This window comes from Penicillium digitatum, chromosome 6, assembly GCF_016767815.1.
Source record: "Penicillium digitatum chromosome 6, complete sequence".
In the NCBI taxonomy this organism is placed as follows: domain Eukaryota; kingdom Fungi; phylum Ascomycota; class Eurotiomycetes; order Eurotiales; family Aspergillaceae; genus Penicillium; species Penicillium digitatum.
The window spans coordinates 541,377-565,428 of record NC_089389.1 but is presented as its reverse complement, the minus strand read 5'-3'; the positions used below and the strand labels follow the sequence as shown (position 1 = coordinate 565,428).

Here is a 24,052-nt window from a genome sequence, read left to right as displayed (position 1 = left end):
AGTCTTGGCATGGAATATCAGTTAGAAGCAAGGTAAGTGATAGAAAATCAACACAATAGTGCTTCAAGGGCTGTTTCTGTGAAGACTGGAATGGTTTTCTTGTAATTGGGAAGTTCGATGCGTTCTTTTAAATGATTTTCCGTATAGTGGGCAGTTGTTGGAGGATGTATAACGAGGCCGATATCGGACCGGAGTCTACTCAAAAGTCTGCGCCCTACGAGGAATGCACAGACCGAGATATGGAATTTCTACAACATTTCCCTTTTCCAATTAGATGTCGAAGGTGATTGTTAGAGATGCTAGAGATCTACGATGAATGTAGATGTAACTGAAAATCTTGTTACGGACCTACCCGTCACCAATCAGTGGTGACCCACCGGGTACACAGATGGGCCACCGAGAGCCAATCAAGCAACCACGTGATCACAGGAGGAGTATATCCCTGCACGGGGTAGGATATACTCAGAGGGGTCGATCTACCCCGGGGTGTAGGATATACCCCAGGAGCACTGGCGACCCCAGGAAGCGAAGGATATATAAGGACACTCTCTCATGTACTTAGTTTAGTTCTTCGTCTTCAATCATACATTGTTACTTGTGTTTACCTTGCGACCTTGTTGACTCACTTACTATATTATCACTTGACAACACCAACGAACAGACCAATACTGCGGTATAGATCTGCTCGGCGCTCTACCTGGCATCGTTCCCTGATACCCTCAAAAGGACTTAGGCTGGATAAGACTGTGCGCAGCAACAGCTCTGTTGAGAGACAGATCATTGACGTTGGAGGACCAGCACAGGCAAGTATAACCAGGAAAGCTTCTAACATAATTGTGACCAGTTAGGCAGTGCGTAACATGTCAATGGGAATCTGATCTGTTACGACCTGTCCCTGCCAGTCATCTCCTATCATACCGTCCTGCCAGCCCGCACCCTGACAAAATAGCTTTTAAAACTAGGGGTATATCGAAACTAAAGGTATAACCTATAGCTAAAAACAGTGTAAAATACCCGAAAACATACGGACTAATATAATAGTGTCGCACACATAAATTGTACGTAACACTTAGTTAGCTTTACCCGTGCAGATTTTTAAAAAGAGCGGATTTTGTCATTTTAGTTAATTAGAGAACTCAGAATACTTTTCATGCCACATCTATTGGTAGTCCCATACAGTGTTGAAACCATGGATCTCTGTGAGAAAACTAAACCTTTAGGTGAGCCCACCTTTTTGCTAACAGATGACCCCACCTGCGTTCTGGGTGCCTACAATCTAGTTCGGCATGCCCCCACGTTATGCAGAGAACATTGGATTTGTAATCACAAGTCAGGATTAAAAAATATCGCTGCATGCCTTCTACGCGGCTGCCACGCATTCCTAGCCCCTTCAATCGCTAAAAGTCCAGACATAAACTTGCAACGTTGGGCACCAAGCGGATATCGCGGAACAATTCCCATGAGCTCCACCAACTTTCACTAGACAAAAAGTCCCCCGCATCCCTACAGATAAATTATATTGCAAAGCCGATTCTAACAAGGTTGCTGCATATCTGAGATTCACAAAAAATCGCATCTGTTGGCCAATCAGAAATCATGTCTTATCAAGGCCATTGCAATTGCGAGAGTATTCTCATCACTCTTCTCCAGCAACCTCCAAGCTCAGTTATTTGCCATTGGTAGGAAATATTCCTGGGCCTTTGGAATATATCTGTCATCTTTATCATTGCATACTAAACTGAAATTCAAAATTCAGCGACTGTTGCAAGCGAGCAGGTGGTGGCCGTCAGTACATTCGCCAAGACCGAGCGACATCGCACATTTTGCTTACAACCATCTTAGCATTCTCTGTAAACTACATTGTCGATGAGGCTGAATTGACCATCGACGATCCGCATGCAATATTGAAGCTCTACGATGACAAGAAATCGATCAGTGGAAACGTTGTGAAGGTAAAATCGAATCTTTTCATCCATCTCTGGTTTGTTAGACGAAAAACTAATGTCTGGACCCTGAGGTAGCGTTATTTCTGCTCCAGCTGCGGCAGGTATTTGAAATTATTCAAGTCTAGCAATAACAATTGCTGAAAACCATCATAGTCCAGTGTTCACCAAAACCCCTAAGGCTCCTGGAAAGGTCTTTTTGAAGGCTGCCTTATTCGACAGTGTCGCCCATCCTAAAACCGAGGTGTTTACCAAGAAGCAATACCAGTGGGTTACTGTTGAGAACGGAGAAAGGCAAACGTAAGATTAATGCGATGCTCCAAATTGAGAAGATGTTTTGAGAAACTATATGTGAAGGGAAAGTAGATTTATATTTAGCGTTATTTAGCGTTATGTTGTGCGGTGGCATAGTTTCTCGAAATCCTATAATTGGTCAAATCCTTACAAACACATAAATTTACTTGCTACAAAACTCATTTACGGTTTTTTCCATATAGTGTAGCTTCAAGATTGTTTACGAACAGTCGAGCTTGCTAAGACAGAGGGTAGCCGTCAAGATGCGGGGGCAACGCCGTTCCGTGAAGACCCTGTTTTCACCCTCCACCCCTTGGACAACGATGAAAAGCGCACGCCGTAGCCATGCCACCGTCTCAGATCAGACATAACTCATAACATGATGACAGAAGCCCCTGTTCAACCATCTGGTCCTAAACGACCATCTAGCGCCATCTTGCGGAACACCCGACCGCGCGACAACGACAACAACTTAGATCCCCAAGAAGTGCTCGAGCTCCAAGAGATCCAAACATATGAGGACAACGAACTGAACTGCTCAACACCATCTGCTTCATCCGGTGACGACGATCGCGTTGTGACACGTCGCAGCACGTCACGCACTGTCGCATCACGTGCAGTGGCGCAGCAGCGCCGACAAGCTCGAACGGGGATTTGGGGCACGCTCGCTCGCCTTTGGACAAATAATGTTACCCTCACGGTGCCACACAAGAGTAGTCGGGACTACTTCGGTGCGTATCCTGCGATAGCGATTGTGGCTGCAATTTTCTGATCTGTACAATACTGACTCCGCCCGCAGCTCTGGAGAGAACATTCCTCGCATATATGCGGACCTCTCTTGTCGTTGCCCAGCAAGGCGTACTGATTGCGCAGCTTTTCCGTCTGCAGGCGGCGGAGGCGTTGGCGGATCGTCTTGGGTTTCGACAGGTCGGTACGCCCCTCTCAGTCGCGTGTCACTGTGTGGCTATTCTAGTAGCTTTGGTTGGGGCGTATCGATTCTGGAGACAGCAGAATGCTATTTCTAGGGGTAAGATATATGCTGGAGGCTGGGAATTGAATTCAGTTGGTATATTACTGGGTTGTGTGAGTTCGATCCAACCCATTTTTGGTCTTAACCATGTGGCTGATGCTGGCTAGATTTCTCTAACTGTGTTTATTATATCGATTGCTATCATCATAGAGAGTGGTATAGACCCGCCTGCCTTTGTTCGACGAATATGAGGTGGGTGAGTGGCGGCTGTGGACCATGCAGCTGTAGATTTGTATTGATCATGTCTTGGAACCTCAACCCATTTTCAACCTTATAGCTATGCTAACTTCATATAAATCTAATGGCTTACGGTTATTTAGCTGCACAGCCCCCTTACCACTACAATGTGCGCAAAGCCTCTGCTCTGTTGACTTGTTTGATATGTACAAAAGCCAAGATGATCATTTGATATGACTTGGCCCACCTGCTGGGTCCGGTGGAGCAATAATAGGGTGCCCGACTGGGGCTAAATCTGTCTGACCTTACGCTTCCTCTTTGCATCAAGCTCCCTTCTGTCGGCATACCACAATCACTGATCATCCAATTCCGAACGTACATTTTGACCAAATTCGGCCACCCTGGATGAGGCCCCATCAAAATGACACCACCTATTAATCTGGCATGTTTACCACAAAGGTGACGAGCGCATCTCAATAACACCATTCTTTAACCCGAGAAAAGAATCCAGACACCACAAAGAGAGACACTTAAAGCTTCGTAGCTGGATACTCCAAATGCTGGCAAGATGGGAGTGTCGCAGTGATCTAAGCAAATCAATTCTCAGCGATGACCATGCATTAAAAGGGCATACTAGGTTCCGGTCCTGGAGGGTGGGGGGAAAGTGGTAAAAGTTATCACCATCGGATGAATGCAAGATGAAAAGCGGAAAAGCAGAAAAGCAGGAGTTGACCAAAGAAATGAAAAGGAGCTCCCTTTGGGATTGAGAATGTCGCTGAAGGGAAACAAAGCTTGGGTCATTCACGAACAGAATGCTTCGGCCTTCTTTCTTGCTCTGCAGCACCACAGCCGGATATGCCCCAGTCAGATGTAGCTGAAGAAGCAGTTCGGCATATCTGGAGCTCTGCGTTTTCGTTGAACCCCCAACGCTATAGTTTCGAATACACCAGAGCTGCGTAAAGGGGAAATGCGTCTAGCATAAACTTCCTTACTGCATGTTTGAATTATTTGTATTTATCCAAGTCTATTTGAAAGACAACATTTTCAACACGTGGTACTTCATTCTCATGGGCTGAATCTCTGAGCGTAAAGAAAGACTTTAAAAGTGGAACAGTTATAAATTTTTATTCATTTGATGAAACTCGTAGGCTATTAAATAGTGGCAATAATACATGAAAGTATTCAATTCTTCCGGTATGATACATGAGGACTCGATGGTATAAAAAGAGTTACAGTGATCGCAGTGTGGTTTGCTTGTTCGAAGATCTTGTCAGGAAGAGGCACGAAGCTCCTCTTCAAGAAGATGCCATTTTCTAGCAACCTCTGCCCGTTCATCGGCGGTAGATGCCCGCATGTCTTCAATACCCTGCGCTATGCGAGATGCCATAATAGAAAGCTGCTGACTCCTACCTAATGATTTTTGAAGCTTTAGGCGAAGTCCAACCAAGGGATATCCGAAGAGCCCGCAGATACCTAGAAATTGTTCAGTCAAAATGAGATTCACTCGGGGAAAGAGCAATCCTGTGAATTAGAGCGTTCGCATACCTGCTGGTGGCTTCAGAATTACGCCGCCAATTCCTTTCCCAATTCCCTTGACCATTCCTTTCGTTCCATGGTGCTTAGCACCATATTGGGGCTGGGTGACCAAGCCCGTGATGCCATAGTAGAAGCCATCTCGAAGTTCCTATACAAAGCTCAAAGATTAGATTGTACTTGCTGGAAACTGAAAAGAGGAACCATACTGTTTCAGCTGCCGCGAGTCCACTCCGGAAGCCGGTGACCTTTGGCGTTTCTTTGACCATTTGGTCATGGTAAAACATCGGCGCATTATGGAACCCTTTGGAGAAGCTGAGAGTTACGTCCGTTGGGAGCCAGAGTATATTTTTCAAGAACTTCTTCGACATCCGACTGCTGTGGGTTCGAATTTCGTACATAGTACCATGGCCCTTGGGTGACTTCATATAGCTCAAAAGCTGGTTCTCGTCAACGGGTACGCCTTGTCTCTGACCAGCAGCACTAGCTGGTAAGTTGTGGTTCATTTTATTGTGCCTCACGTTGTCGTTTTCGTCATCGTTCGTGTCAAGGCTTATGCCGTCGTTGTCATCATGAGTTGGACGGCCAAGTCCATGGCATTCAGAAGGTCCATGATACTCGGCAGGCTCACGATACTGCTCCTCATCACTATCCAGGGTTGTATCCTGACTTCTGCGGGTTTTCCTCGAAGTAAATCTTGATGAGGGACTACTAAGTGGACGACTTTGACCTATCGCACGACCAGCGGTAACAAAATCCGAAACTATGTCGTAAGGGACCTCGCCGATCCCGGTCACAAAGTTCGCAATGGCTCCAACTAGCACTTGAGCTCCTGCGCTAAAAGGGCCCGTGGGATTCCGGTACGTGTCATATTCTGAAGCTCGGTTTCTGGTCACTTGGTTAGTAGTCTGGAAATATCATGTCGAAAGCCAACATACAAAGCGACATCTTCTGGTTTGATAGCCCCCATCTCAACCAGTACTGATGCAGCAAAAGCACTGAGTCCAATGGAAGTTTGCTTAATGTGCCACACAGCAGGACGATCGGGACATATTGCGCATTGTAAAGTCTTCAACTTGAGATGCCGATGAAAGCTGCGCACCCCATCCTTCACACCGGATTCTTTCCTCATCTTATCTGCAATTTCTTGTGCCTTCTCTTGAGTTGATGATTTCAGCGCTGTCCGAATTGCGTCGGTCAACTTCTCAACTGTGAGTTGCTTGTGAGGTACAGGCACCGGCCCAGCACCAGCCACAGCAACGATTCCTCCCCAAAACTGTTGATCTCCAAAAAAAGGAACAATAATGGTTGGACGTCCAAGGGAAAGCCCTGCAGCAGTGGTGCCCGCACCGCCATGGTGAATCACGCATGATACGTGCTGGAATAACCAGTCATGTGGTACGCTGCCGACGATGAGGATGTTATCTGGCACATCGACTTTGTCGACTCCAAGGTTTCCCCAGCCTTTTGAAATGATTGCACGCTGGCCGGCGTTCTTAATTGCTTCGAACACGATTTGAGTTAGTTTGACTTGATTTTCTACCACAATAGAGCCGAATCCAACGTAAATTGGAGTGGGCCCTGCTTTGAGGAAGTCATCTATCTCTTTTGGGGGTTTGTAGTCGGACTTTGCGGGTAGCACACTAAACCCGCAAATGTCGATGTTCTCGGCCCAATCGCGTGGCTTTGGCAACAATGCCGGCGACCTGAAGTAAGTTACAATCAGTGAATGGTCAAAATCTGCTGACCTCGGGTCATCACATACCACAGATATGAGAACGGAACGCCGAGGCGTGCGGGCAAATTCGGCGCAGTGATTGAGTCCAATGGATCGAGTGTGAGACACTTCTTCCGCCACGAGTTGACAAGATCTCCCAGTCCCTCCCAAATCATCATATCCACCACGGTGTAAGACACGAGGTTTGCAATTGTTGGCTTGCAATCCTGCTGGTGGAGAACGGCTAAAGGATGCGGAAATGACTGGGTAGCCGACCAGGGCATTCTATGAATTTTTAGTTGACAAGCCTCTCACTTTCTTATCTTAGAAGTACTCACGTGAACATTAGGTGAAGTGGAATCCCCAACCGCTGTGCGCAATGGATATGGCCCAAGCTGGGCGGGTTAGCAATTATTGCATCAGCAACAAACGGCCTTCGACGATAGTCCACCGTGTCACTCCAGAGATCCTCCTTAATTTGATGCAAATCTGTACCGTCGCCTGTTTCAATACATGACTTCCAACATCCATTTATGATTTCCTTCATTTCGCGCCTGCGTTTTTGGATGGCGCCGCTGCGAATCGTCCTGAATGCGGGAAGGAGGGATGGATTTTGGACCATGAATGCCATCAATTCCTCAGGGTCTCCACCGATATTAAAGAACTCCAAGCCGCCGTCAAGCACAAAGTCCCGGAAAATGAGGTGGGTTGCTAGCCGTACGCGGTGTCCATGTGCTTTCAACTCTTTGCCCAGCGCAAGGAACGGTTGGATGTCGCCCCGGGATCCGATAACTTGAATAACGATGTTCATTTTCAGCGGGAAGTCTTTCCCCCCGTCTTTTGGTATTGGTTCTGGAGTCGGTTCGCCCTCTAACTCCTCTAGGTCTGGTGGCGGAGTTGTCGTTTGGATACGATTCAATAGCCCTGCCAGTTGTGGAATATGCTCGTTGATCTTTATATCTAGCCGACCATCGCCTAGAACACAGTAACCGTTAGTCACTCAGTTTCTGACGCTTCATTGGAATCACGAACTCAAGACTTTGACCCCAGTATTTCGTCTGTCTCCGTTGATATACTTCCGCTCGTGATGCGGAGAAAGTGAAGCATTGACTTCCTCGGGCCAGTCTTCTGATCGTATTGACCCACGGAAGCTGGATCTGCGCCTCGTAGTTTGTGCAGCCAAGTCCATTCTTTGCGGGACATCGGCCTGATGTGGCCAACTAGAGTGACACAATTCAAGATTGACAGGGGGGGGTCAGCGCGGGTTAGATAAATTATAGCAAAATTGAGTATTTTCAGGTATTAAAATCAAGGATCACATTCTGCTGGACTGAAGACTATTAAAAAAAATATGATCACCTGGGTAGCTTTGCTCGATGATGTCAGAAGGGTCCCATTACCGCCGATGCCGGATTCTGCCTGCAGAATCTTCTGTAACAGGACGATTTTACCTAGTTACTGTGGTTATGCTTAATTAAGAATTTAATTCTTATTCTGGATAGCTCATTATTTGACACTTGATGATTTAATACTCACCTGCAAGTACTCTACTCTATAACTCTCTACTTCATCCGTACCAGGTGTTAATTTAAATTATAATGTATCGCACAAAATGAAGCAAATTTCTAGCAGAAGCAGAAAAAATCCTGCCATGCAAGCGGTCAAATTTAGAAGAAAACGTGAGCTGGCGGTAGTAGAGTGCCGAAGTCCCGAGCTTCCTTCCTGATCTTCCGTGGTCTCGGAACTTTCGGGGCCTCAGAATCTGATTAGTCATCGGTTTACTACAACCCTGAAGCTCCGGAGGTAGATGTTCCCTTTGGGAGTATTTTTCCATTAAGGTAAAATAGTATTGCCATCCAATACGTTTTAAATATTGTGGCAAACATGGTTTGAAATCTAATTGTAGAATCTACTATATGATTCTATGTGGCTCTTGCAATTTGCGGCATAAGAAGTCGAATGCCTTTGCTGTATGTAGTAGGGCAGAATCGCATCAATACTTGGACCACGTATGAAAGAGGTCCAAGCTCTAGACCCTGTAAATTCTCTATAAAATGCCTTCAAATTTCGAGATCAGATTAGTGGAAAGACTCTTTTAATAGACCAAACAACTTGCCTTCTCTTATCTCAAGATCACAGCTAGATCTTGTCTGCATTTCTTTCCGTTGACATTTCCATTCGACTAGCAGCATCTCCAAAGAACCAACCATTTTAATAATCATATACTTGTCGTCACGAAACTGTGAAAATAGATAGACCGTGAAAAAGAAGGCATAAATCTAGTTTTCACCCGTTCACAAGTGTATAAACTGGGGATAGAACTTACTACGTAATTTACACGCCAGAAATCCAGGCGATAATCAAGACGGTCCTTGTAAAGTTTGTCTTAGATACCCGTGAAATACATAGCTGAGCCAGTTTCTTAGGCTGCGATCTTTGAGAAAGCTCTCTCAAAAATCACGAAGCCGGACACCTTACTCGTCATCGTCTATACAGTCGACTTATTCTGCTGCCTTGAATAAATAAATGTATATGCTATCCGTTATCACATCGATGCGGACAGCTCGCTCGATTTTTTGGGATCTAAGACAAAAGGCCCTCGCCCTTTCTCGTGTTAGGATGAAGTTTTTCTGCAATTAAAGCAATGCTCGAACGCTGATAATTTTACAAGGTTAGCATCATTGTGCTGAACTACAAAAGCTGCATAGGAAAGAAAGGTCTTACCATTATATCATAGGCCGGCATGCCCGCACTAAGGATAAACTTGATCGCTTTCAGTAGTTACGTAGACGTTGTGAGTATTTCTTCCAAGTACGATGCATTGGCAGACTCTGTTAGGGTCGTGAATTAGCCATCAAGCCGTCGAACAATAAAGGTCGGAGAAAGGTTTCCGATAGAATCAAGAAGACTCACTTTGTGTAACTCGCACGATTCTGATGATTTAGTAGTCAAAATCTTTAATGAGTCCCACTGATTTTGGCTGGTATCATGTTAGCCGCAGCTTTGCACAAATGGTTCGGTTTATGAGATTGCTCTCTGTCTTTCGCAAGCCATACAGGCGACACCCCCCAATATCCTGACCCATGATGGGTTTTGTACCTTCCTTCAAGGTATGTCCGAGGGTGATCGGGTGGAAGTCCCTGGGTTTGTATGTCAAAGATGACTTCTGAGTATAGTTGAAAAATTTTCTTGCAGAGCTGAGATAATTACATGTTCAAACGTTAGAGGAATGAGAATATGGAGACACTTGGGGTGGAGACGCCATAGGTCACAAAGAAATCTTTCCCAGCCATGCGGGATGTGCCGAGATTTGAGGTTTCATCGGACTAGCGAGACTAGCACGGGAATGCTCCCGAATGCCCCTTACAATGTTAGCAACTGAATGATTGGCTATACAAAGGAGCAGAATGTCGGGATTCATCGGGATCAGCATGTCAAACATCTGATTGGTTAAGCATGCGAATTCACCGCCTCTTATTCGATTCTATGTTACAATCTATGACCCAAGATCTTTGACATTATGCTGAGATTACTTCCGGCTGTCTTTTGTGGGGTCTTTGGCATTGGCTCGGAAATACAAATCCATGGGCATCCTTGTATATACTGAACTAGAAGAGTATGACGTTGAGTTACAATGCACTCCGATTCTTCTAAAAGAGGACTTTTCAGCCGGCTATGGAAGGAAAATCGTATCCGAGCCGGAAAATGGTGTCCGACTCGGTGAGATTCTGGGGCCTCGCGAATTGGGCATGGGTAGCTTAGCGGGTCTTCCCCGCATTCTCCACCGGTCGATGGCGATGAGTCCTAACTCTAAATCGTCAATTTCATACTAAGGGCAGTGCAAAGGGGGAAACAGGTTGCAGTAATTACAGGGGCTGTGTTTGATGTAGAAGTTGCATCAATAAAATTCACAATCCACGCTTTTGCTTATATTTGAAAGATATCTTCAATTTTTGGTTTCTCAATTGGATCTTTGATCATTATTACCCAGTTCTAATATCGACCGGTTTTCCTAGCTACTAGAGAGTCAGATGATGGCGGAGAACAAAGAATCCCCGGAGACCGAACATTTTGAATCAGATTTGAAATCGTGTCCTTCTACTCTCATACCTTTCCCTGGGTCCACAAGACAACCATATGGCGAACCTGGTATTAACACCCTCCACTTTCTCTGTATTCATCACTCTCTAATTCAAATTCCTGCATTAAAGGTCTAAAGGGTATCCTCACGAACAAATATGTAGCAGCATGCGCCGCCTTCGCAACATTAGGCGGGGCCCTGTTCGGCTACGACCAAGGTGTCGTATCCATCACCCTTACAATGGACCAGTTCCTCGAGCGATTCCCGGAGGTTGGCCCCAATGCACCTGGTTCAGGATTTCAGAAAGGTATCCTCACTGCCATGATCGAGCTGGGGGCCTTTGTTGGAGCCATGAACCAAGGATGGATTGCCGACAAGATCTCTCGCAAGTGGTCTATCATGGTTGCAGTGGTAATTTTCCTCTTAGGTTCCGCCCTACAAACTGGAGCTATGAGTTTTGAAATGCTTGTAGGTGCCCGGTTTGTTGGAGGTTTTGGTGTCGGTATGCTGGCTATGGTGGCACCGCTTTACATTTCTGAGATCGCGCCCCCGGAGATTCGTGGCACATTGCTTGTTCTGCAGGAGCTTGCAATTGTTACTGCTGTCGTAGTTGCTTTCTACATCACCTATGGTACAAGGTATATTTCTAGTGAATGGTCGTGGCGCCTTCCTTTCCTCATTCAGGTGCGCCTCCCCTGTCAGTCCTGAGTTGTTATTTACTAATCAATCCTACAGATGATCCCTGCCTTATTTCTCGGTGTTGGTATTCCATTCCTACCTTATTCACCTCGTTGGCTCGCTGGCCGAGGCCGAGATGAAGAAGCACTTCAGGTTCTCTGCAAGTTGCGTGGTGTCGACCCTACTGACGAGCGCGTCATCCGAGAGTGGGTTGAGATACGCTCCGAGGTAGCTTATTGTAAGGAAGTGAGCATCGTGAGACACCCAAATTGGCAGGATGGAAGCCACACCAGCCGTGCTATGCTTCATTTTTGGAGCTACCTGGACTGTTTCCGCAAAGGGTGTTGGAAGCGTACGCATGTCGGTATCGTACTGATGTTCTTCCAACGTGAGTGTTTGTCTACCGGGGTCGTTTTACCAATCTGCATTGCTTTTCCTGATTACACGAACTGACTCATTTCTTCCCGCAGAATTTGGCGGGGTCAACGCCCTCATCTACTACTCACCCAGTCTGTTTGCAGGAATGGGTCTAAAATACGAGATGCAACTCCACATGTCCGGTGTTATCAACATCTGCCAGCTGTTAGCCTGTTTCTGGTCACTATGGGGAATGGATAAATTCGGCCGGAGACCTTTGCTCTTTGGTGGTGCTAGCTGTATGGCTCTTGCGCATCTCATCATCGCTATACTTATGAGCCAGTACCAATCAAACTGGCCTGCGCATTCAAAAGAGGGCTGGGTTTGTGTCGCGTTCCTGTGCTTCTTCATGCTCACCTACGGAGCTAGTTGGGGTCCTATTCCTTGGGCCATGCCGGCTGAGATCTTTCCTTCCTCGCTACGTGCTAAGGGTATGGCATACTCCACAATGTCGAACTGGCTTAACAACTTCATAATCGGGCTCATTACTCCCCCACTTATACAGAATACTGGATATGGGACTTATGTTTTCTTCTGTGTATTTTGTGGCTTGTCATTTATTTGGACGTGGTTTTTCGTCCCGGAGACAAATGGAAAAACTTTGGAGGAAATGGACTCTGTCTTCGGGGATAATACTTCGACTGTCGAGACAGAACAGAGGGCGAGGATTGAGGCTACAATTTGGGCCCATGCTGCGGGACGATCTAATGGACTCCAAGGCACTCATCAAGTTACTTAGATGGGCAATTTTGCTTTCAGCTGGGATCTTCGATGTTGTGGGTGTTCCAACTGTATTCGGTTTTTCTGCAGCTGTTAAGTGGGTATCTATGAGACCCCTCTGTTTCCTGCTAGTTATGCTTTCTGTCCACTGTAAGTTCTTAGGAGTCCTCTGGTCTTACTAGAATACCAAAAATACCAGATGCAGGTCAGCTACTAATATGCACGAGGACCCCTTCCTTAAGACTATCTGATCTGATAGATGTCTAGGTTTGTGATGAAAACCAGAGAAGAAAAAAAGCGCTCGCTGAGATCACTTGCTGCAATCAGCAAATGAAAAATAAGGCATAAGAAACACCGTGCAATTCTTTCCTCAGTTGTCTAAGCCGTACACACTCAGATCCTGGCTCATTGTAGGAAGCGCCCAAACAGCACTTTCCCTCCCGCCGAAAACCTTCAGTTTTTTTTGTCCTCGAAACTCGAGCCCAATCTTCGCTAACACCCTGGCACTGTGGGTATCATCTTTGCCACAGAATCCAAATACTGAGTCGACCCCAAGTTCCCTCTTCGCATACCCCATCAATGCAAGTGCGGCTTCGGTTGCATATCCCTTCCCAGTTTCCGTGGGCAGAAATGCATATCCAATGTCGGGTGCCAGGTAAGCGTTCGGTGGCTCGCCTCTCATCAATGATACGGAGCCAATGGGGGTGCATTCGGCTAAAGACGCGTTCTCATGTGGCTTCAGTGAAACCAGAAACATGCCATAATTGTTTCGGGCGTAGTCAGCATGAACGCGGTTGCGAAGGAAGTCAGAGGCCTTCTCTGCTGTATCGATACCGGTACGACCGCAAGTCCTCATGAACTCCTTACTGTTCCATAATTCGACTAGGAAAAGACAGTGCTCGGGGGAGTCGGGTAAAAAGTAGGAGATATGAAGGCGGTCACTCTCAATCGAGAACGTTGGAGATGCCTCAAACTGAGAACTCATGTTTGCGTGTTTCACTTTACGGTCACGTAGTGTCCAGGGTTTCAGATGAGAAGTGATTGGTAAGAGAAAGTTGTGGGAGTTGAAAAATCCAGTAGGGGGTGCTATCGACTGCAGCAATACCCCCGCGCGTGCTTGAGGGAACAACGAAATGGGTGATGAGACCCACGCTCCAGCCTAGACCAGCTGACCTATCCTGCGATGGCCCTTGCGTTGATCTAGGCTAGAAGATTGATTAGGCAATTTGACATAATAGAAATTGCGAATTTTCGTTATCTGGGAGACCGTCGGGAACCCCGACTGGTGGAAGATAGACGGCTCAGCGCCAATCTCGAAATAGAATGGCGGGATGATCTTCGAACCCTTGCATCATGAAGGGGCGCATCACCCGTACTTTTCGCAACACCTTCATCTCACATTCCCAGTTTAATCAGAGTGGACTTGATCAGAGCAACGGGATGATCATGGCTTCGGGCCATGCCGCTATCTGTTGCTCCCCGCACTCTGGTAATTTACGCAATCGTACCACCGTACCTCGCTAAATACACACATGAGCCGCGCTAGTATTTATCAATATGCAGTACAGAACACGGTCATCGATGTCATGTGCGTACATGAGGTGTTGATGCGGACTGGGACTAAACATTGAGGCAAACAGGTACTGGCGTGGGTAAAACAAGTCTTCATGGCTCGCGTAAGTATTTTACGGAGCTTGGTCCACACTGAAAGTTTAGAATAGTGCCACCTTTCAGAACATATCGAAGTATCAACAGTGGTTTTATTGCTGCAGATAGAGAAAACCAATGGACGGTCCAAATCTGGATATTTCCAACAAGGCAAGTATGCGCTAACGAAGCAACTCTTCAGACTCGTGTCTCTTAGCAGCCTGCCATTTCCTTAGCGCGTTGAAGTCGATACATTCGTGCACGACCCCCCATCCCAGCCCTCCAGCTGTCAGCTCTGGCGATGTCCCCGGTGGACTGGCAGGTTCCATAACCAGGAAGTCTCCGCATGTGATTGAAAGACGAAGATATTCAAAGCAGTGGTCAGTATGCTCAGTCCAGCCTGCTGTAATTGCCTCTGATTCGTTGACGGGTTGGCTGATTTGAGACTCGAAGTGGCGGAAACGTCGCCGAACAACATTCTGATGAAGAGTCATTAGTCTGATTTATTAGAAACCCACAAATTCGATTCTTCGGAGATCTTAATCTGACTTACAACACAATGAAGTTGGTGAAGGTTTGACAAGACGTAAAACCGCTCATCCAGGTTGTCCGTATTCAAAGGATCAGAGATACCCTTGTCTAAGTTGTAATCTGATGGATTTTGTAGCCATACAGAGTCACCTCCTGGAGGTTGAGAGTTAATTTTCATTTGCCGCACACTTCTATCTCCGGTGGGATGATAACAGAAGAATAAAACCAGCTTACCGCTCGTAATTTCGTTCCAGGCTTTATCAACGGAATCGCCACTACCATAGTATCTGTTGTCAGGCACAAATGGTACTTTCAGTCGCTGCTGAAAGATCTTGTTGGGTATGGGAGTCTTTAGGCGTACTCCTGGCACAAACTCGGGTCTTTTGAAGAATGAAAGACCGGCAAAGCCTAGAGCAGCTCCCAGTACAAAAACGGTGGGGAGAAGGATGATATATGCCCTGGAAAGTCTTTTGGATACAAGATATCGACTCTTAGGTTCACCTAACAGGGTTTCACTAGATCTGGATTGAGCATCATCGGCATGTCGGTATTTCTCGCTATGTACGTCCGCAAGTGTATTATTTCTGGCCATTTTGGATGGCAGTATCCTTAGAACCTTTTTTGGCAGTGATCGAAGATGAATAGAGTCAAACAATTGAAATGGGTTTGAGCGGAAAGGATTGTAGTTGGGAAAAATCGAGTAGCAATGAATGATAGAATGCGTATGCAGGGTAGGGAACAGTTGTCTTCCAGGCTTTCACCCTTGAAATATGCGGAAGCTCTCGTTTTAAGACAATAATTCAATACAGTTCGGTGGAGGCATAGAATAAGGGTCCTATTGATATACACTAACACGAATTGATACGCATCACTGCTGATCCACTGAACAGAGGATCATGAGCATTACCGGCATATCTCCCTATTGTTTTGGTTATTGATTCAATGTATAAAGCGTGCTACTGCTAAGATATGAGGCAATTCTGAAATGTTGGTGAGTTTTAGAAAAAGGCGAGATATGCAGTTAGCAATCCCTAGCTTGATGCAAGTTTACGCACCTTTTAATCCATGGACAGCCACGGACTGAAAAGAGGCAGAGTCGCAGGCATTCCATGTAACGCCGCGAGACCGACCGAAGTAATTGGTCAGAAGCACGCAATCCCCGCTTGCGACCATGTCCTCGCTGCCTTGACACAGCTTTTGATTCTCATGAGAGGGGGCACGAACAACCGATGGAGATACTCTCTGTAAAAGGAAGATCGACATGAGAAAGTTCAGCTCACGGACTTGCAAAGATTCAACTTTTGGCTGTGTGGCTATTCTGGGCCGGATTTTATAAATACTTTGCAAGTTGACCACCTGAAATACATTTTCATCGACATCAATATCAAGCTTCAAAACCTCACTCTTCACACACATTCCAATCTTCCGGTTTTAAGTTGACGAGCAAATGTGAGATCAATCCTGCATGTTAAATTTACGTCCAGTGTACGAAGACTAATTGTATATAGTCTTCAATATGAAGTTCATCGCCATCCACGCTGTCCTGGCAGTTGCATTGGCTGCAGTCTCCAGTGGTTTGGCTATCAATTCCAAGGCTGCAGCGAAGCCTGAAGCCCCAGAACCTGCCTGGGTCTGGTCTTCCAAGCGCGATGCTAGAGAGGATGCAAAGACCGATACTCTGGAGCCCGCCTGGGTCTGGTCTTCCAAGCGCGAGGCTAGAGAGGATTCAAAGACCGATACTCTGGAGCCCGCCTGGGTCTGGTCTTCCAAGCGCGATGCTAGAGAGGATGCAAAGACCGATACTCTGGAGCCCGCCTGGGTCTGGTCTTCCAAGCGCGAGGCTAGAGAGGATGCAAAGACCGAGACCCTGGAGCCCGCCTGGGTCTGGTCTTCCAAGCGCGAGGCTAAAGAAGACGCAAAGACCGAGACCCTGGAGCCCGCCTGGGTCTGGTCTTCCAAGCGCGAGGCTAGAGAGGATTCAAAGACCGATACTCTGGAGCCCGCCTGGGTTTGGTCCTCGTCCTCCAAGCGCGAGGCTAAAGAGGACGCAAAGAACGAGGTCCCTGAACCAGCCTGGGTCTGGTCTTCCGGCTAGTTCAATCAAGAACAGGAGTGAAAAAGGACTTCATGTCCCTTTGACCAGCCAGAATAATGGAACGATTCAAGAGATATGCCATGAGCTTCAGCCCGAGAGAAGAAATCTAATGGGACGATGATTTGTTGATGATGATGCGATTTGGATGGTTTTGTTTTACGTACATCTATCTTGATTTCTGAATCAGAACTCATTGAAATTGTGAATTTCGCACAAGCTACCAGGAAATTGTGTTAAGTCCATAGGGAAGCTTGTCTCCTGTAACTACAATAATTCATCCCTAGACCAAGATAGATCTCGCTGTTCTCTTCCTCGTTGGCAACAGAAGTACCAAAGTCTCCAAGAGAATAACGCGCTTCTAACGTATGCCGCATAAAATTTCAGCAGCCGCACATAAATAAAAGAAACCTGTTGAAAGCTCATCTCTTTCAATTGAGCCACCCGGCATTGACTATTAATAAAGATATTGCCTGCTACACAAAATATCGAATCACGCGTTTACTTTGTTTTCCTTGAATTTCTAGCTCATTTTCTAGAATTGTATCAAACTAGCAGCTAATTAGGCCATTAGAGGGGCTTTGGCGCAGTTTTCCACGTAACTTGGGTATAGAGGGTGCTTGAGGCAGCAGTTTAAGAATTTAATGTACAAAAAGCTACATCTTCAAGATTTTGGCTTGTACGCGGCACCAGACGGCGAATTAAGGCGAAAAGGAATTGCAAATTGTATGCTAGGCATCGTGTTAAAAAGCAAAAGATATTTGAATCTTGCTTGCTTTGATATTATAATGTTCGTAGGTATCGACCACCTTACCAGAGGGTTACCAGCTCAGCCTTGGCACTGCCACTTCCATGCAGAGTCCAGCCCTGATTTCCGATCATCCATGGAAATTATGCTGCCATGTCAGATTGTATTTTCTTTCCTGTTCGATCTGAAACTGACGCAGTAGTTCGAAATCAATACAGTCATGCTCAACTCCCCATCCAGTGACGGAAGTAGCATGCCCTGTTGGAACAAGATGATTAGAATAGTCTAGGACAACAACAAATGACAAAGAGGATTGAATTTACCCTTTCCAACTTTTATTGGGCTTGATCCCTCTATAATAAGATCTCCTCCACAGGAAATCGCTTGCCGAAGATATTCGAAGCAATGCAAGACATGCAGGTTCCATTTAACCGCATCATGTTCTGTATCGAGGTCGACACCGTCACGAGCCTGCCAAAACTGGAAGCGAACCATGTTCTGCCCCTTATAGTTAGACAAATTCTCTAGTCCGATTCCATTATTCACCAACATACTAGGCAGTGCAGCTGGTGGAGGATCGAGATCACATAGAAATCATGTTGCGGAGGATCAGTTTTGTGGGGATGATCGAATGGCGCGACGATGCCCTCGGGCAAATTCCACTTTTTGGGGTCCTCAATCCAGACGGCATCATGCCCTATAGATAAGGAAGGTGAATAAACAATAAATATGGAAGGGATGGGTGAGCTGATCTCACCAGCTACCAAGTCATCCCAATGGTGGTCCACTTCTCTCGAATTTCCAACGTATCTCTCATCCGGTTGGAATACCTTTCTCACTGGCTCAAACACGTCCTCCGGAATAGGGGTGAATGTCTCGAGCTGGAACTTGCGATTGGGTGTTGGAGCAATAGTGGAAGATTTCCAATAAAGAATTGTAGTCGTAGTCCACCCAGTTGCGAGAATTGAGATCACAACGTATAGGAGAAGATTCCAATTCCTATGCTCTTCAAGATCCGAAACTGATGTGTCTTCTCCATCATTGTTGTTTATCTCTCGATACTTCAGATCCGACCCTCTCAGCATCAAGGGCCACATGGTGTCAGTCACTATGAGAAAACAGAGGAGCAGAGGTAAAGAAGGTAAGGGTATTCAAACGAGCAAGAGAACCAAGTTTTCCCAAGATTGGTAACAATCTGGCAAAATTGAGAAAGGATTGGCGCATTTCATCTGATTTCCACTTAATAAGACGCCAAGTTTGGAGTTCCAAATCATGCTACATAAAATTGCATCCTATCCCCCTCCGCTGATCTTGAATTTTCTTATCCAGTTGTGCCAACTTCACTGAAGTAAGGATAGTACGAAAAAATGGTACAGAAATTGGGCCCTGTCCTGCGACCCAGATTTGCATCAATGCAAAACGCCCTGCGGAATGTTCATGTGCCCACTTATTGGTCATGTCATTAGGCCATCCGTGCAAATCAAAAAAGTACCTCATGCTGTACTACAAGTGGTCTGAATGTATTCATGTGGGGGGTCTCAAAGCGCAGTCACTTAAGGGTGTTTATAGATCGGACCGGAAGAGGCATGGAGTGCCAATACACTTTGGGTGGGCTAGAATTTGACTGGTTGTGGGGAATATTCGACATGCATATGCAACTGTGTGCCCAGGTGGTATGCAGAACGCAGATGAGCTCGGCTCTTGCTCAGCCTCGGGATTCAGTGACGAACTCTACAACATGGAAAGTGAGTTCACATGTGTCCCACTTTGGTTCGGCGTAATTAATTTTCGAGGCAGATTGGAACTTGTTGTTTATTTCTTTCCCACTTGTTTTCAATGGCAGAAGGCTATTTTGCATAAAATAATATATATCAATGTCTTCGTATACTATCCATATACAAATACAAACACTAACTATATCAGGAACTAACGAGCTTGCTTAAAGTGGAAATATACAAAGTGGGGGGTTGAATGTTTTGTAATTTGAGTACGATGTATTGTATTACCATTTGAAGCTTTCAAGTACGTAGGATAAATTACACATAACGGTTCTGCCATCAAATTTACCATACTTCTCTGCGTTGTTGTATTCATCAGGACAAGGTTGTATTCTAAATGTTTGCAAATTCTTCATCCCAGAGTCATACCACAATTATATATGCACAACTACTATGTAGACATTTTGAAAACCTGCCAACGCAGGATACAAGTAACCAAGAGAACGATACACCAGATTTTGATTGTCACTGCATTAATTTAGGCAGATGGTGTAGGCTTCAACGCTCTGTTTTCTGAAACTTTGTCAAGCTTATGAATTTGCTCAATGGCCATGTCCAGCATGTGGCCCCTCATCGAAATTATTCAGGTCGCCAGGTGTGTGCGTGAGTCTACCACCGGTATATCCAGACCCGCGCACTTTATTTGACCGATGCTCATACGCCCAGGAAAATATCTTATCGAAATCACGGCACTGATGAACAGCTCCCATGCCATTGATTCCCACGTCACTCATGGGCTCAAAAGTGGGGTCTGCATGGCACATGAGAACTTGTCGGATATAGTCAAGGCAGTGATCGCGGTGGAATTTAACTTCTTCCTCATCCATATCCTTCAAGGATGAGGGGTAATATGCAAATCGTAGGAAGTTCTATGCGGGAGGTTAGAACTTTCCAGGTTGAGACTGCACGTCTTAATTATGAAACCAGGAAGACTTTGCATTCATACCAGGCAGTGTAGCTGGTGAAATACGGATACACCGTAGACCAGCATAGTCTCTGGATTGTTTGGGGCGGGTAGGGACTCGGGGAGGTTCTTTGCAGCTGCAATCGGAAGTTCCACGATACCATCACCAGCTAACATCCGATTAAGGTCAGTTGTGACCCTATGTCTTAAGTTGGCAAAAAAAAAGTGGTTCACTTACGGGGAGAAAGTCGCTTCCACATCTCATCTGTCTTGTTTGACGGCGGTCCGCCGAAATAAGAATGAGGTTGGAAAGTAACCCGGCTCGTATATTGCACTGCGATGTAGAAACAGGTTAATCAGCCAGTTCTTGTCTCTCCACCCGTTGTTCTCGAGAAAAAAAAGGGTTGGATCCTTACAATCTTCCTCGAATTTGGTTGTCCACGATTCCACATCGCAATAACATTCCTGAGACTTTGTCGCCAATATGCCGACAGCCCACAGGCCTATAGAAGTGAGAAACAGAAGAGCATTGAGGCCAATTAGCCAATTCCGATAACTGCAAATCTGCCTTTCCCGTAATGATCGAGAAGATTTTCTGGAGTGGTAGTTCCAAGGGTCGGCACGAGGAAGTAGCGTTGAGCTCGAATCACTTCGGCCTGACTCGAGAGGGATTTCCTTGTCTGACTCATAACCATCATGTGCGGCCATTTTGATGTTCAAGGGGAGAGATAAGATTTTGCACCGAAGTAGAAAAGAATGATGGATGTTGATGGCAAAAATATAGACAAGAGAATACACCACCCGGACAGCGTGATGAAATAGCGGAACCACCTACATGCGCACGCAGTCACCCTGCAGGTTGCATAATCACTTGAACTTATTTAACACCATTTGATAGCAGTCGATACAGATAGATTTCAGGCCGCACTTTGTGGTTTTGCCTTTCCGGTTTACTGCTCACCCCTTGCCGCTTTTCCATCAGCCAAGTAGATCGATGTACTCTAGTCTCATTCCAATTCTTCCGCTCAGTCCGCCTGCAGTCTCGTAACCCTGGGGCAAAGTGGTGCAGATCCCAGGTGATACATCAAAATTGCAGGTGATGAGGTAATACAAGGAAAGATTGAGAAATTCAAGGATAGGGCTACATAGTCGTTTTCGGGGCAAAAATTGGTCAATTTGATACCCCAAATTCGTAGCAAACTGAAGATTCAGAAGTTCGATGAGAGGGGGTCAACCCGCAACTCGTGCCGATATATAAACCGAGGAGAAATCGTCAACTTCTATTTGCTGAATGAAATCTCTTGATCGTGACAAACATTGAAAGGATGGTATATGTAGGCTTTTGCCCCCACTAGTCTCTTCTCGCCTTTCCTCGCCTTTCAGTAGAGCGTTTCCATTTTAAACTATACGGAGGGTCCGATGTGTCGAAGGCAAATGAATGAATCGATCATCTAAGCTTCGAACCCCAGCAGGCTGTCTCTATCAACCTTTGAAGGGCTAGTTGCTTCTCCCTTGGCTTCATAAATCACAAAAATCGGTGAAAAAGCCTTGCAAACGCATGCTCTCGCTAAACGGCTGGTATTTGGTGGATTATCCGATCGCGTGTGGCCAAATTCTTTCAACGAAAACACAAGTTCCACTCAACCTGCGCCAGATCGGTGTCAGATCAAGTTTTAACCGAACACAAAATTGGCGTCGAATGGAAATGAAAGAAATAAGGCAAGCAATCTTAGCATTTGGCTGGTGTTAGCCCCATTCCTCTCCATGCATCGCCTATTCTGGCCTATGAAGTGTGCCATGACGTTGGTCGTACTGGTCAATCTTTTCTTACTTATCATCCACTTTTTGGATTCCCATATGTGTTTTCAATCATCTTGATGTATAACTTGAAGATATGACCCACCGTTTTTGCTCCCTTTGTGGACAGTATTGTTCCATCGATTAGTTGATAGACATTTGATTTTGTATGTTAAGTAAAAACTAAACGCTCCATGCCTACTACAAGTTAGATAAGAGAGACGTCTGTCCCTAACTTAGGTGGTACAGCTATCTAATAAGATATGCACTAAGACCTTTATGGGTACCTCCATATGTGAGATGCGCCCCGAGGGTCGAGGCACCTGACGTCTTGGTCCACGAGTTCTCAGTGATGACATGGGGGTGTACAGTACATAGCGTAGTGGGAGACATAGCCCTCTAGTACACAATTGCCCGACCCATACTCTCTTGATTTTCCACTTTTTCGGTAAGTCGTGATGAAGAACTAGAGAAAAAAGGAAGTAGATATTTACAAATTGAGAATACACACTCCTACACCTCTCTGAAATCACTTCTTGTCCAGTTCTCCTGAGTCCTTTTGTATGCGGGATTGGGTATGAAGCTGAACTGCGAGTGCTGAAATGACCCGGACGCCTCAGAGCATACAGCCATGAGCGTTCCCCGCTTCAATGGATAAACCTTTGACGGCAACGATAGCGAATAAGACAAAAGGACCGGGTAAACTTGATACCCAATGAGATCAGGAGTGCAACACCCGGGACAAGCAACTCCCGGGGTAACGGACATAACTACGCAGGTAGCAAACCGACAGCCTTATTTAAACAACCCCCATTTTTCTTCGCCATCAACTGTGAAAGTTTGCAATAACAGGACCACAAGATGGGTGCTCTATCGAAGACCCTCCCACAATTGGCTTCCTCCAAGCTCTTCATCACGGAAGGCGGAATTGAAACAAGTCTTATCTACAGAAAGAACATCGATATCCCAGGCTTCTCCACTCTTCCCCTGCTCGGTACGGAGGAGGGCAGAAAAACCATTCTCTCCATCTATCAAGACTATGTAAAAATTGCCCTCGCCCACTCAACCGGCATCGTCCTCGAAACTCGAACTTGGCGCGGCTCTCCTGCATGGTCTTCCACAATTGGCCTCTCCGTTACGCAAATTGTCGATCTGAACCGCATAGCAGTGAGGATCCTCCGTGACCTTAGACACAAGGCTGAGACCCCATCCACTCCTATTGTCATCAGTGGGGCTCTTGGGCCTCTTCAAGATGCCTACCAGGATTCCACGGGCAGGTTTACCTTCTCTCAGGCGCGGGAGCATTACGGTGCTCAGATTCGCGTTTTCGCTGAGGAAGGGGTGGATATGTCAAGTATCATGACAGTAACGAATCTGGATGAGGCCACTGCCGCAGTGAGTGTGGCGCGTGAGTATAATCTCCCTATCCTCGTCTCGTTTAGCATTGAGACGGATGGACGGCTGCGAGGAGGGAGAACACTGGAAGATGCGATTCGAGAAGTTGATCGTGTGACGGATAATTATACGACGTATTTTGGAGTGAATTGTGCTCATCCCCGTCATGTAATGATAGCATTGCGGGGTATGTCCGAGGATGTGATGTCGAGGATCGGGTCGATTCGAGGGAACTCAAGTCTTAAGTGTCACGATGAGCTGGATAACTCGGGGGTGCTAGATCGGGGAGATATTCCGGTGTGGGATCAAGAGTTCAATGGGCTTTTGAATATCTTGCTGGGATTGAAAGTGATAGGGGGTTGCTGTGGCACGGATGAAGAGCATGTCGAGACAATTGCGAAACGAATTCATTCTGTCAGTTGTTAAAAGACCAGTCGACCAAGCACCTACGAGCTTGGGCATACTCCTCTGCTAACCGAATTGTTTTTTTTTGGATCATTTTTCTCTCAATGTTTGAGAATGGACATCGGTAATCTATCTCTTTTGGGTCGTTTTGGTTTTTAGATTAAT

The 24,052-nt window shown here is 46.0% G+C and overlaps 10 protein-coding genes across 10 annotated transcripts; 6 read left to right on the top strand and 4 right to left on the bottom strand.

The window, feature by feature from the left end:
* Window positions 1-1,596: 1,596 nt before the first annotated feature.
* Window positions 1,597-2,580, top strand: Pdw03_5234 (Glutathione-dependent formaldehyde-activating, GFA; the record flags this gene model as incomplete). Its single annotated transcript, XM_066100992.1, has 6 exons — window positions 1,597-1,679; window positions 1,757-1,785; window positions 1,843-1,952; window positions 2,022-2,047; window positions 2,100-2,243; window positions 2,493-2,580. 6 exons carry the CDS (start codon window positions 1,597-1,599, stop codon window positions 2,578-2,580), a joined length of 480 nt encoding a protein of 159 aa, XP_065957932.1.
* A 39-nt stretch (window positions 2,581-2,619) lies between these two features.
* Window positions 2,620-3,458, top strand: Pdw03_5233 (Translation initiation factor IF-2; the record flags this gene model as incomplete). The annotated part of the gene is made up of 3 exons (XM_014683580.2): window positions 2,620-2,968; window positions 3,037-3,320; window positions 3,375-3,458. 3 exons carry the CDS (start codon window positions 2,620-2,622, stop codon window positions 3,456-3,458), a joined length of 717 nt encoding a protein of 238 aa, XP_014539066.2.
* A 1,256-nt stretch (window positions 3,459-4,714) lies between these two features.
* On the bottom strand, window positions 4,715-7,883 carry Pdw03_5232 (UDP-glucose,sterol transferase, putative; the record flags this gene model as incomplete). Its single annotated transcript, XM_014683582.1, has 7 exons — window positions 4,715-4,917; window positions 4,990-5,128; window positions 5,187-5,865; window positions 5,916-6,683; window positions 6,743-6,979; window positions 7,033-7,669; window positions 7,727-7,883. The coding sequence occupies 7 exons, from the start codon at window positions 7,881-7,883 to the stop codon at window positions 4,715-4,717; spliced, it is 2,820 nt and encodes a 939-aa protein (XP_014539068.1).
* A 3,132-nt stretch (window positions 7,884-11,015) lies between these two features.
* On the top strand, window positions 11,016-12,609 carry Pdw03_5231 (Major facilitator superfamily domain, general substrate transporter; the record flags this gene model as incomplete). The annotated part of the gene is made up of 3 exons (XM_014683583.1): window positions 11,016-11,459; window positions 11,511-11,841; window positions 11,924-12,609. 3 exons carry the CDS (start codon window positions 11,016-11,018, stop codon window positions 12,607-12,609), a joined length of 1,461 nt encoding a protein of 486 aa, XP_014539069.1.
* A 351-nt stretch (window positions 12,610-12,960) lies between these two features.
* Pdw03_5230 (GNAT family acetyltransferase, putative) lies at window positions 12,961-13,575 on the bottom strand (the record flags this gene model as incomplete). The annotated part of the gene is made up of 1 exon (XM_014683584.1): window positions 12,961-13,575. One exon carries the CDS (start codon window positions 13,573-13,575, stop codon window positions 12,961-12,963), a length of 615 nt encoding a protein of 204 aa, XP_014539070.1.
* Window positions 13,576-14,147: 572 nt separating this feature from the next.
* Pdw03_5229 (uncharacterized protein) lies at window positions 14,148-14,739 on the top strand (the record flags this gene model as incomplete). Its single annotated transcript, XM_066100991.1, has 5 exons — window positions 14,148-14,178; window positions 14,231-14,266; window positions 14,312-14,408; window positions 14,474-14,617; window positions 14,691-14,739. The coding sequence occupies 5 exons, from the start codon at window positions 14,148-14,150 to the stop codon at window positions 14,737-14,739; spliced, it is 357 nt and encodes a 118-aa protein (XP_065957931.1).
* Window positions 14,740-16,284: 1,545 nt separating this feature from the next.
* Window positions 16,285-16,863, top strand: Pdw03_5228 (Myristoylated alanine-rich C-kinase substrate; the record flags this gene model as incomplete). Its single annotated transcript, XM_066100990.1, has 1 exon — window positions 16,285-16,863. One exon carries the CDS (start codon window positions 16,285-16,287, stop codon window positions 16,861-16,863), a length of 579 nt encoding a protein of 192 aa, XP_065957930.1.
* Window positions 16,864-17,738: 875 nt separating this feature from the next.
* On the bottom strand, window positions 17,739-18,705 carry Pdw03_5227 (Oxidase ustYa; the record flags this gene model as incomplete). The annotated part of the gene is made up of 4 exons (XM_066100989.1): window positions 17,739-17,866; window positions 17,932-18,106; window positions 18,163-18,305; window positions 18,366-18,705. 4 exons carry the CDS (start codon window positions 18,703-18,705, stop codon window positions 17,739-17,741), a joined length of 786 nt encoding a protein of 261 aa, XP_065957929.1.
* Window positions 18,706-19,928: 1,223 nt separating this feature from the next.
* Window positions 19,929-20,998, bottom strand: Pdw03_5226 (Oxidase ustYa; the record flags this gene model as incomplete). The annotated part of the gene is made up of 4 exons (XM_014683586.2): window positions 19,929-20,255; window positions 20,333-20,460; window positions 20,529-20,624; window positions 20,707-20,998. The coding sequence occupies 4 exons, from the start codon at window positions 20,996-20,998 to the stop codon at window positions 19,929-19,931; spliced, it is 843 nt and encodes a 280-aa protein (XP_014539072.2).
* Window positions 20,999-22,948: 1,950 nt separating this feature from the next.
* Pdw03_5225 (Homocysteine S-methyltransferase, putative) lies at window positions 22,949-23,739 on the top strand (the record flags this gene model as incomplete). The annotated part of the gene is made up of 2 exons (XM_066100988.1): window positions 22,949-23,669; window positions 23,729-23,739. 2 exons carry the CDS (start codon window positions 22,949-22,951, stop codon window positions 23,737-23,739), a joined length of 732 nt encoding a protein of 243 aa, XP_065957928.1.
* Between the last annotated feature and the right edge of the window lie 313 nt (window positions 23,740-24,052).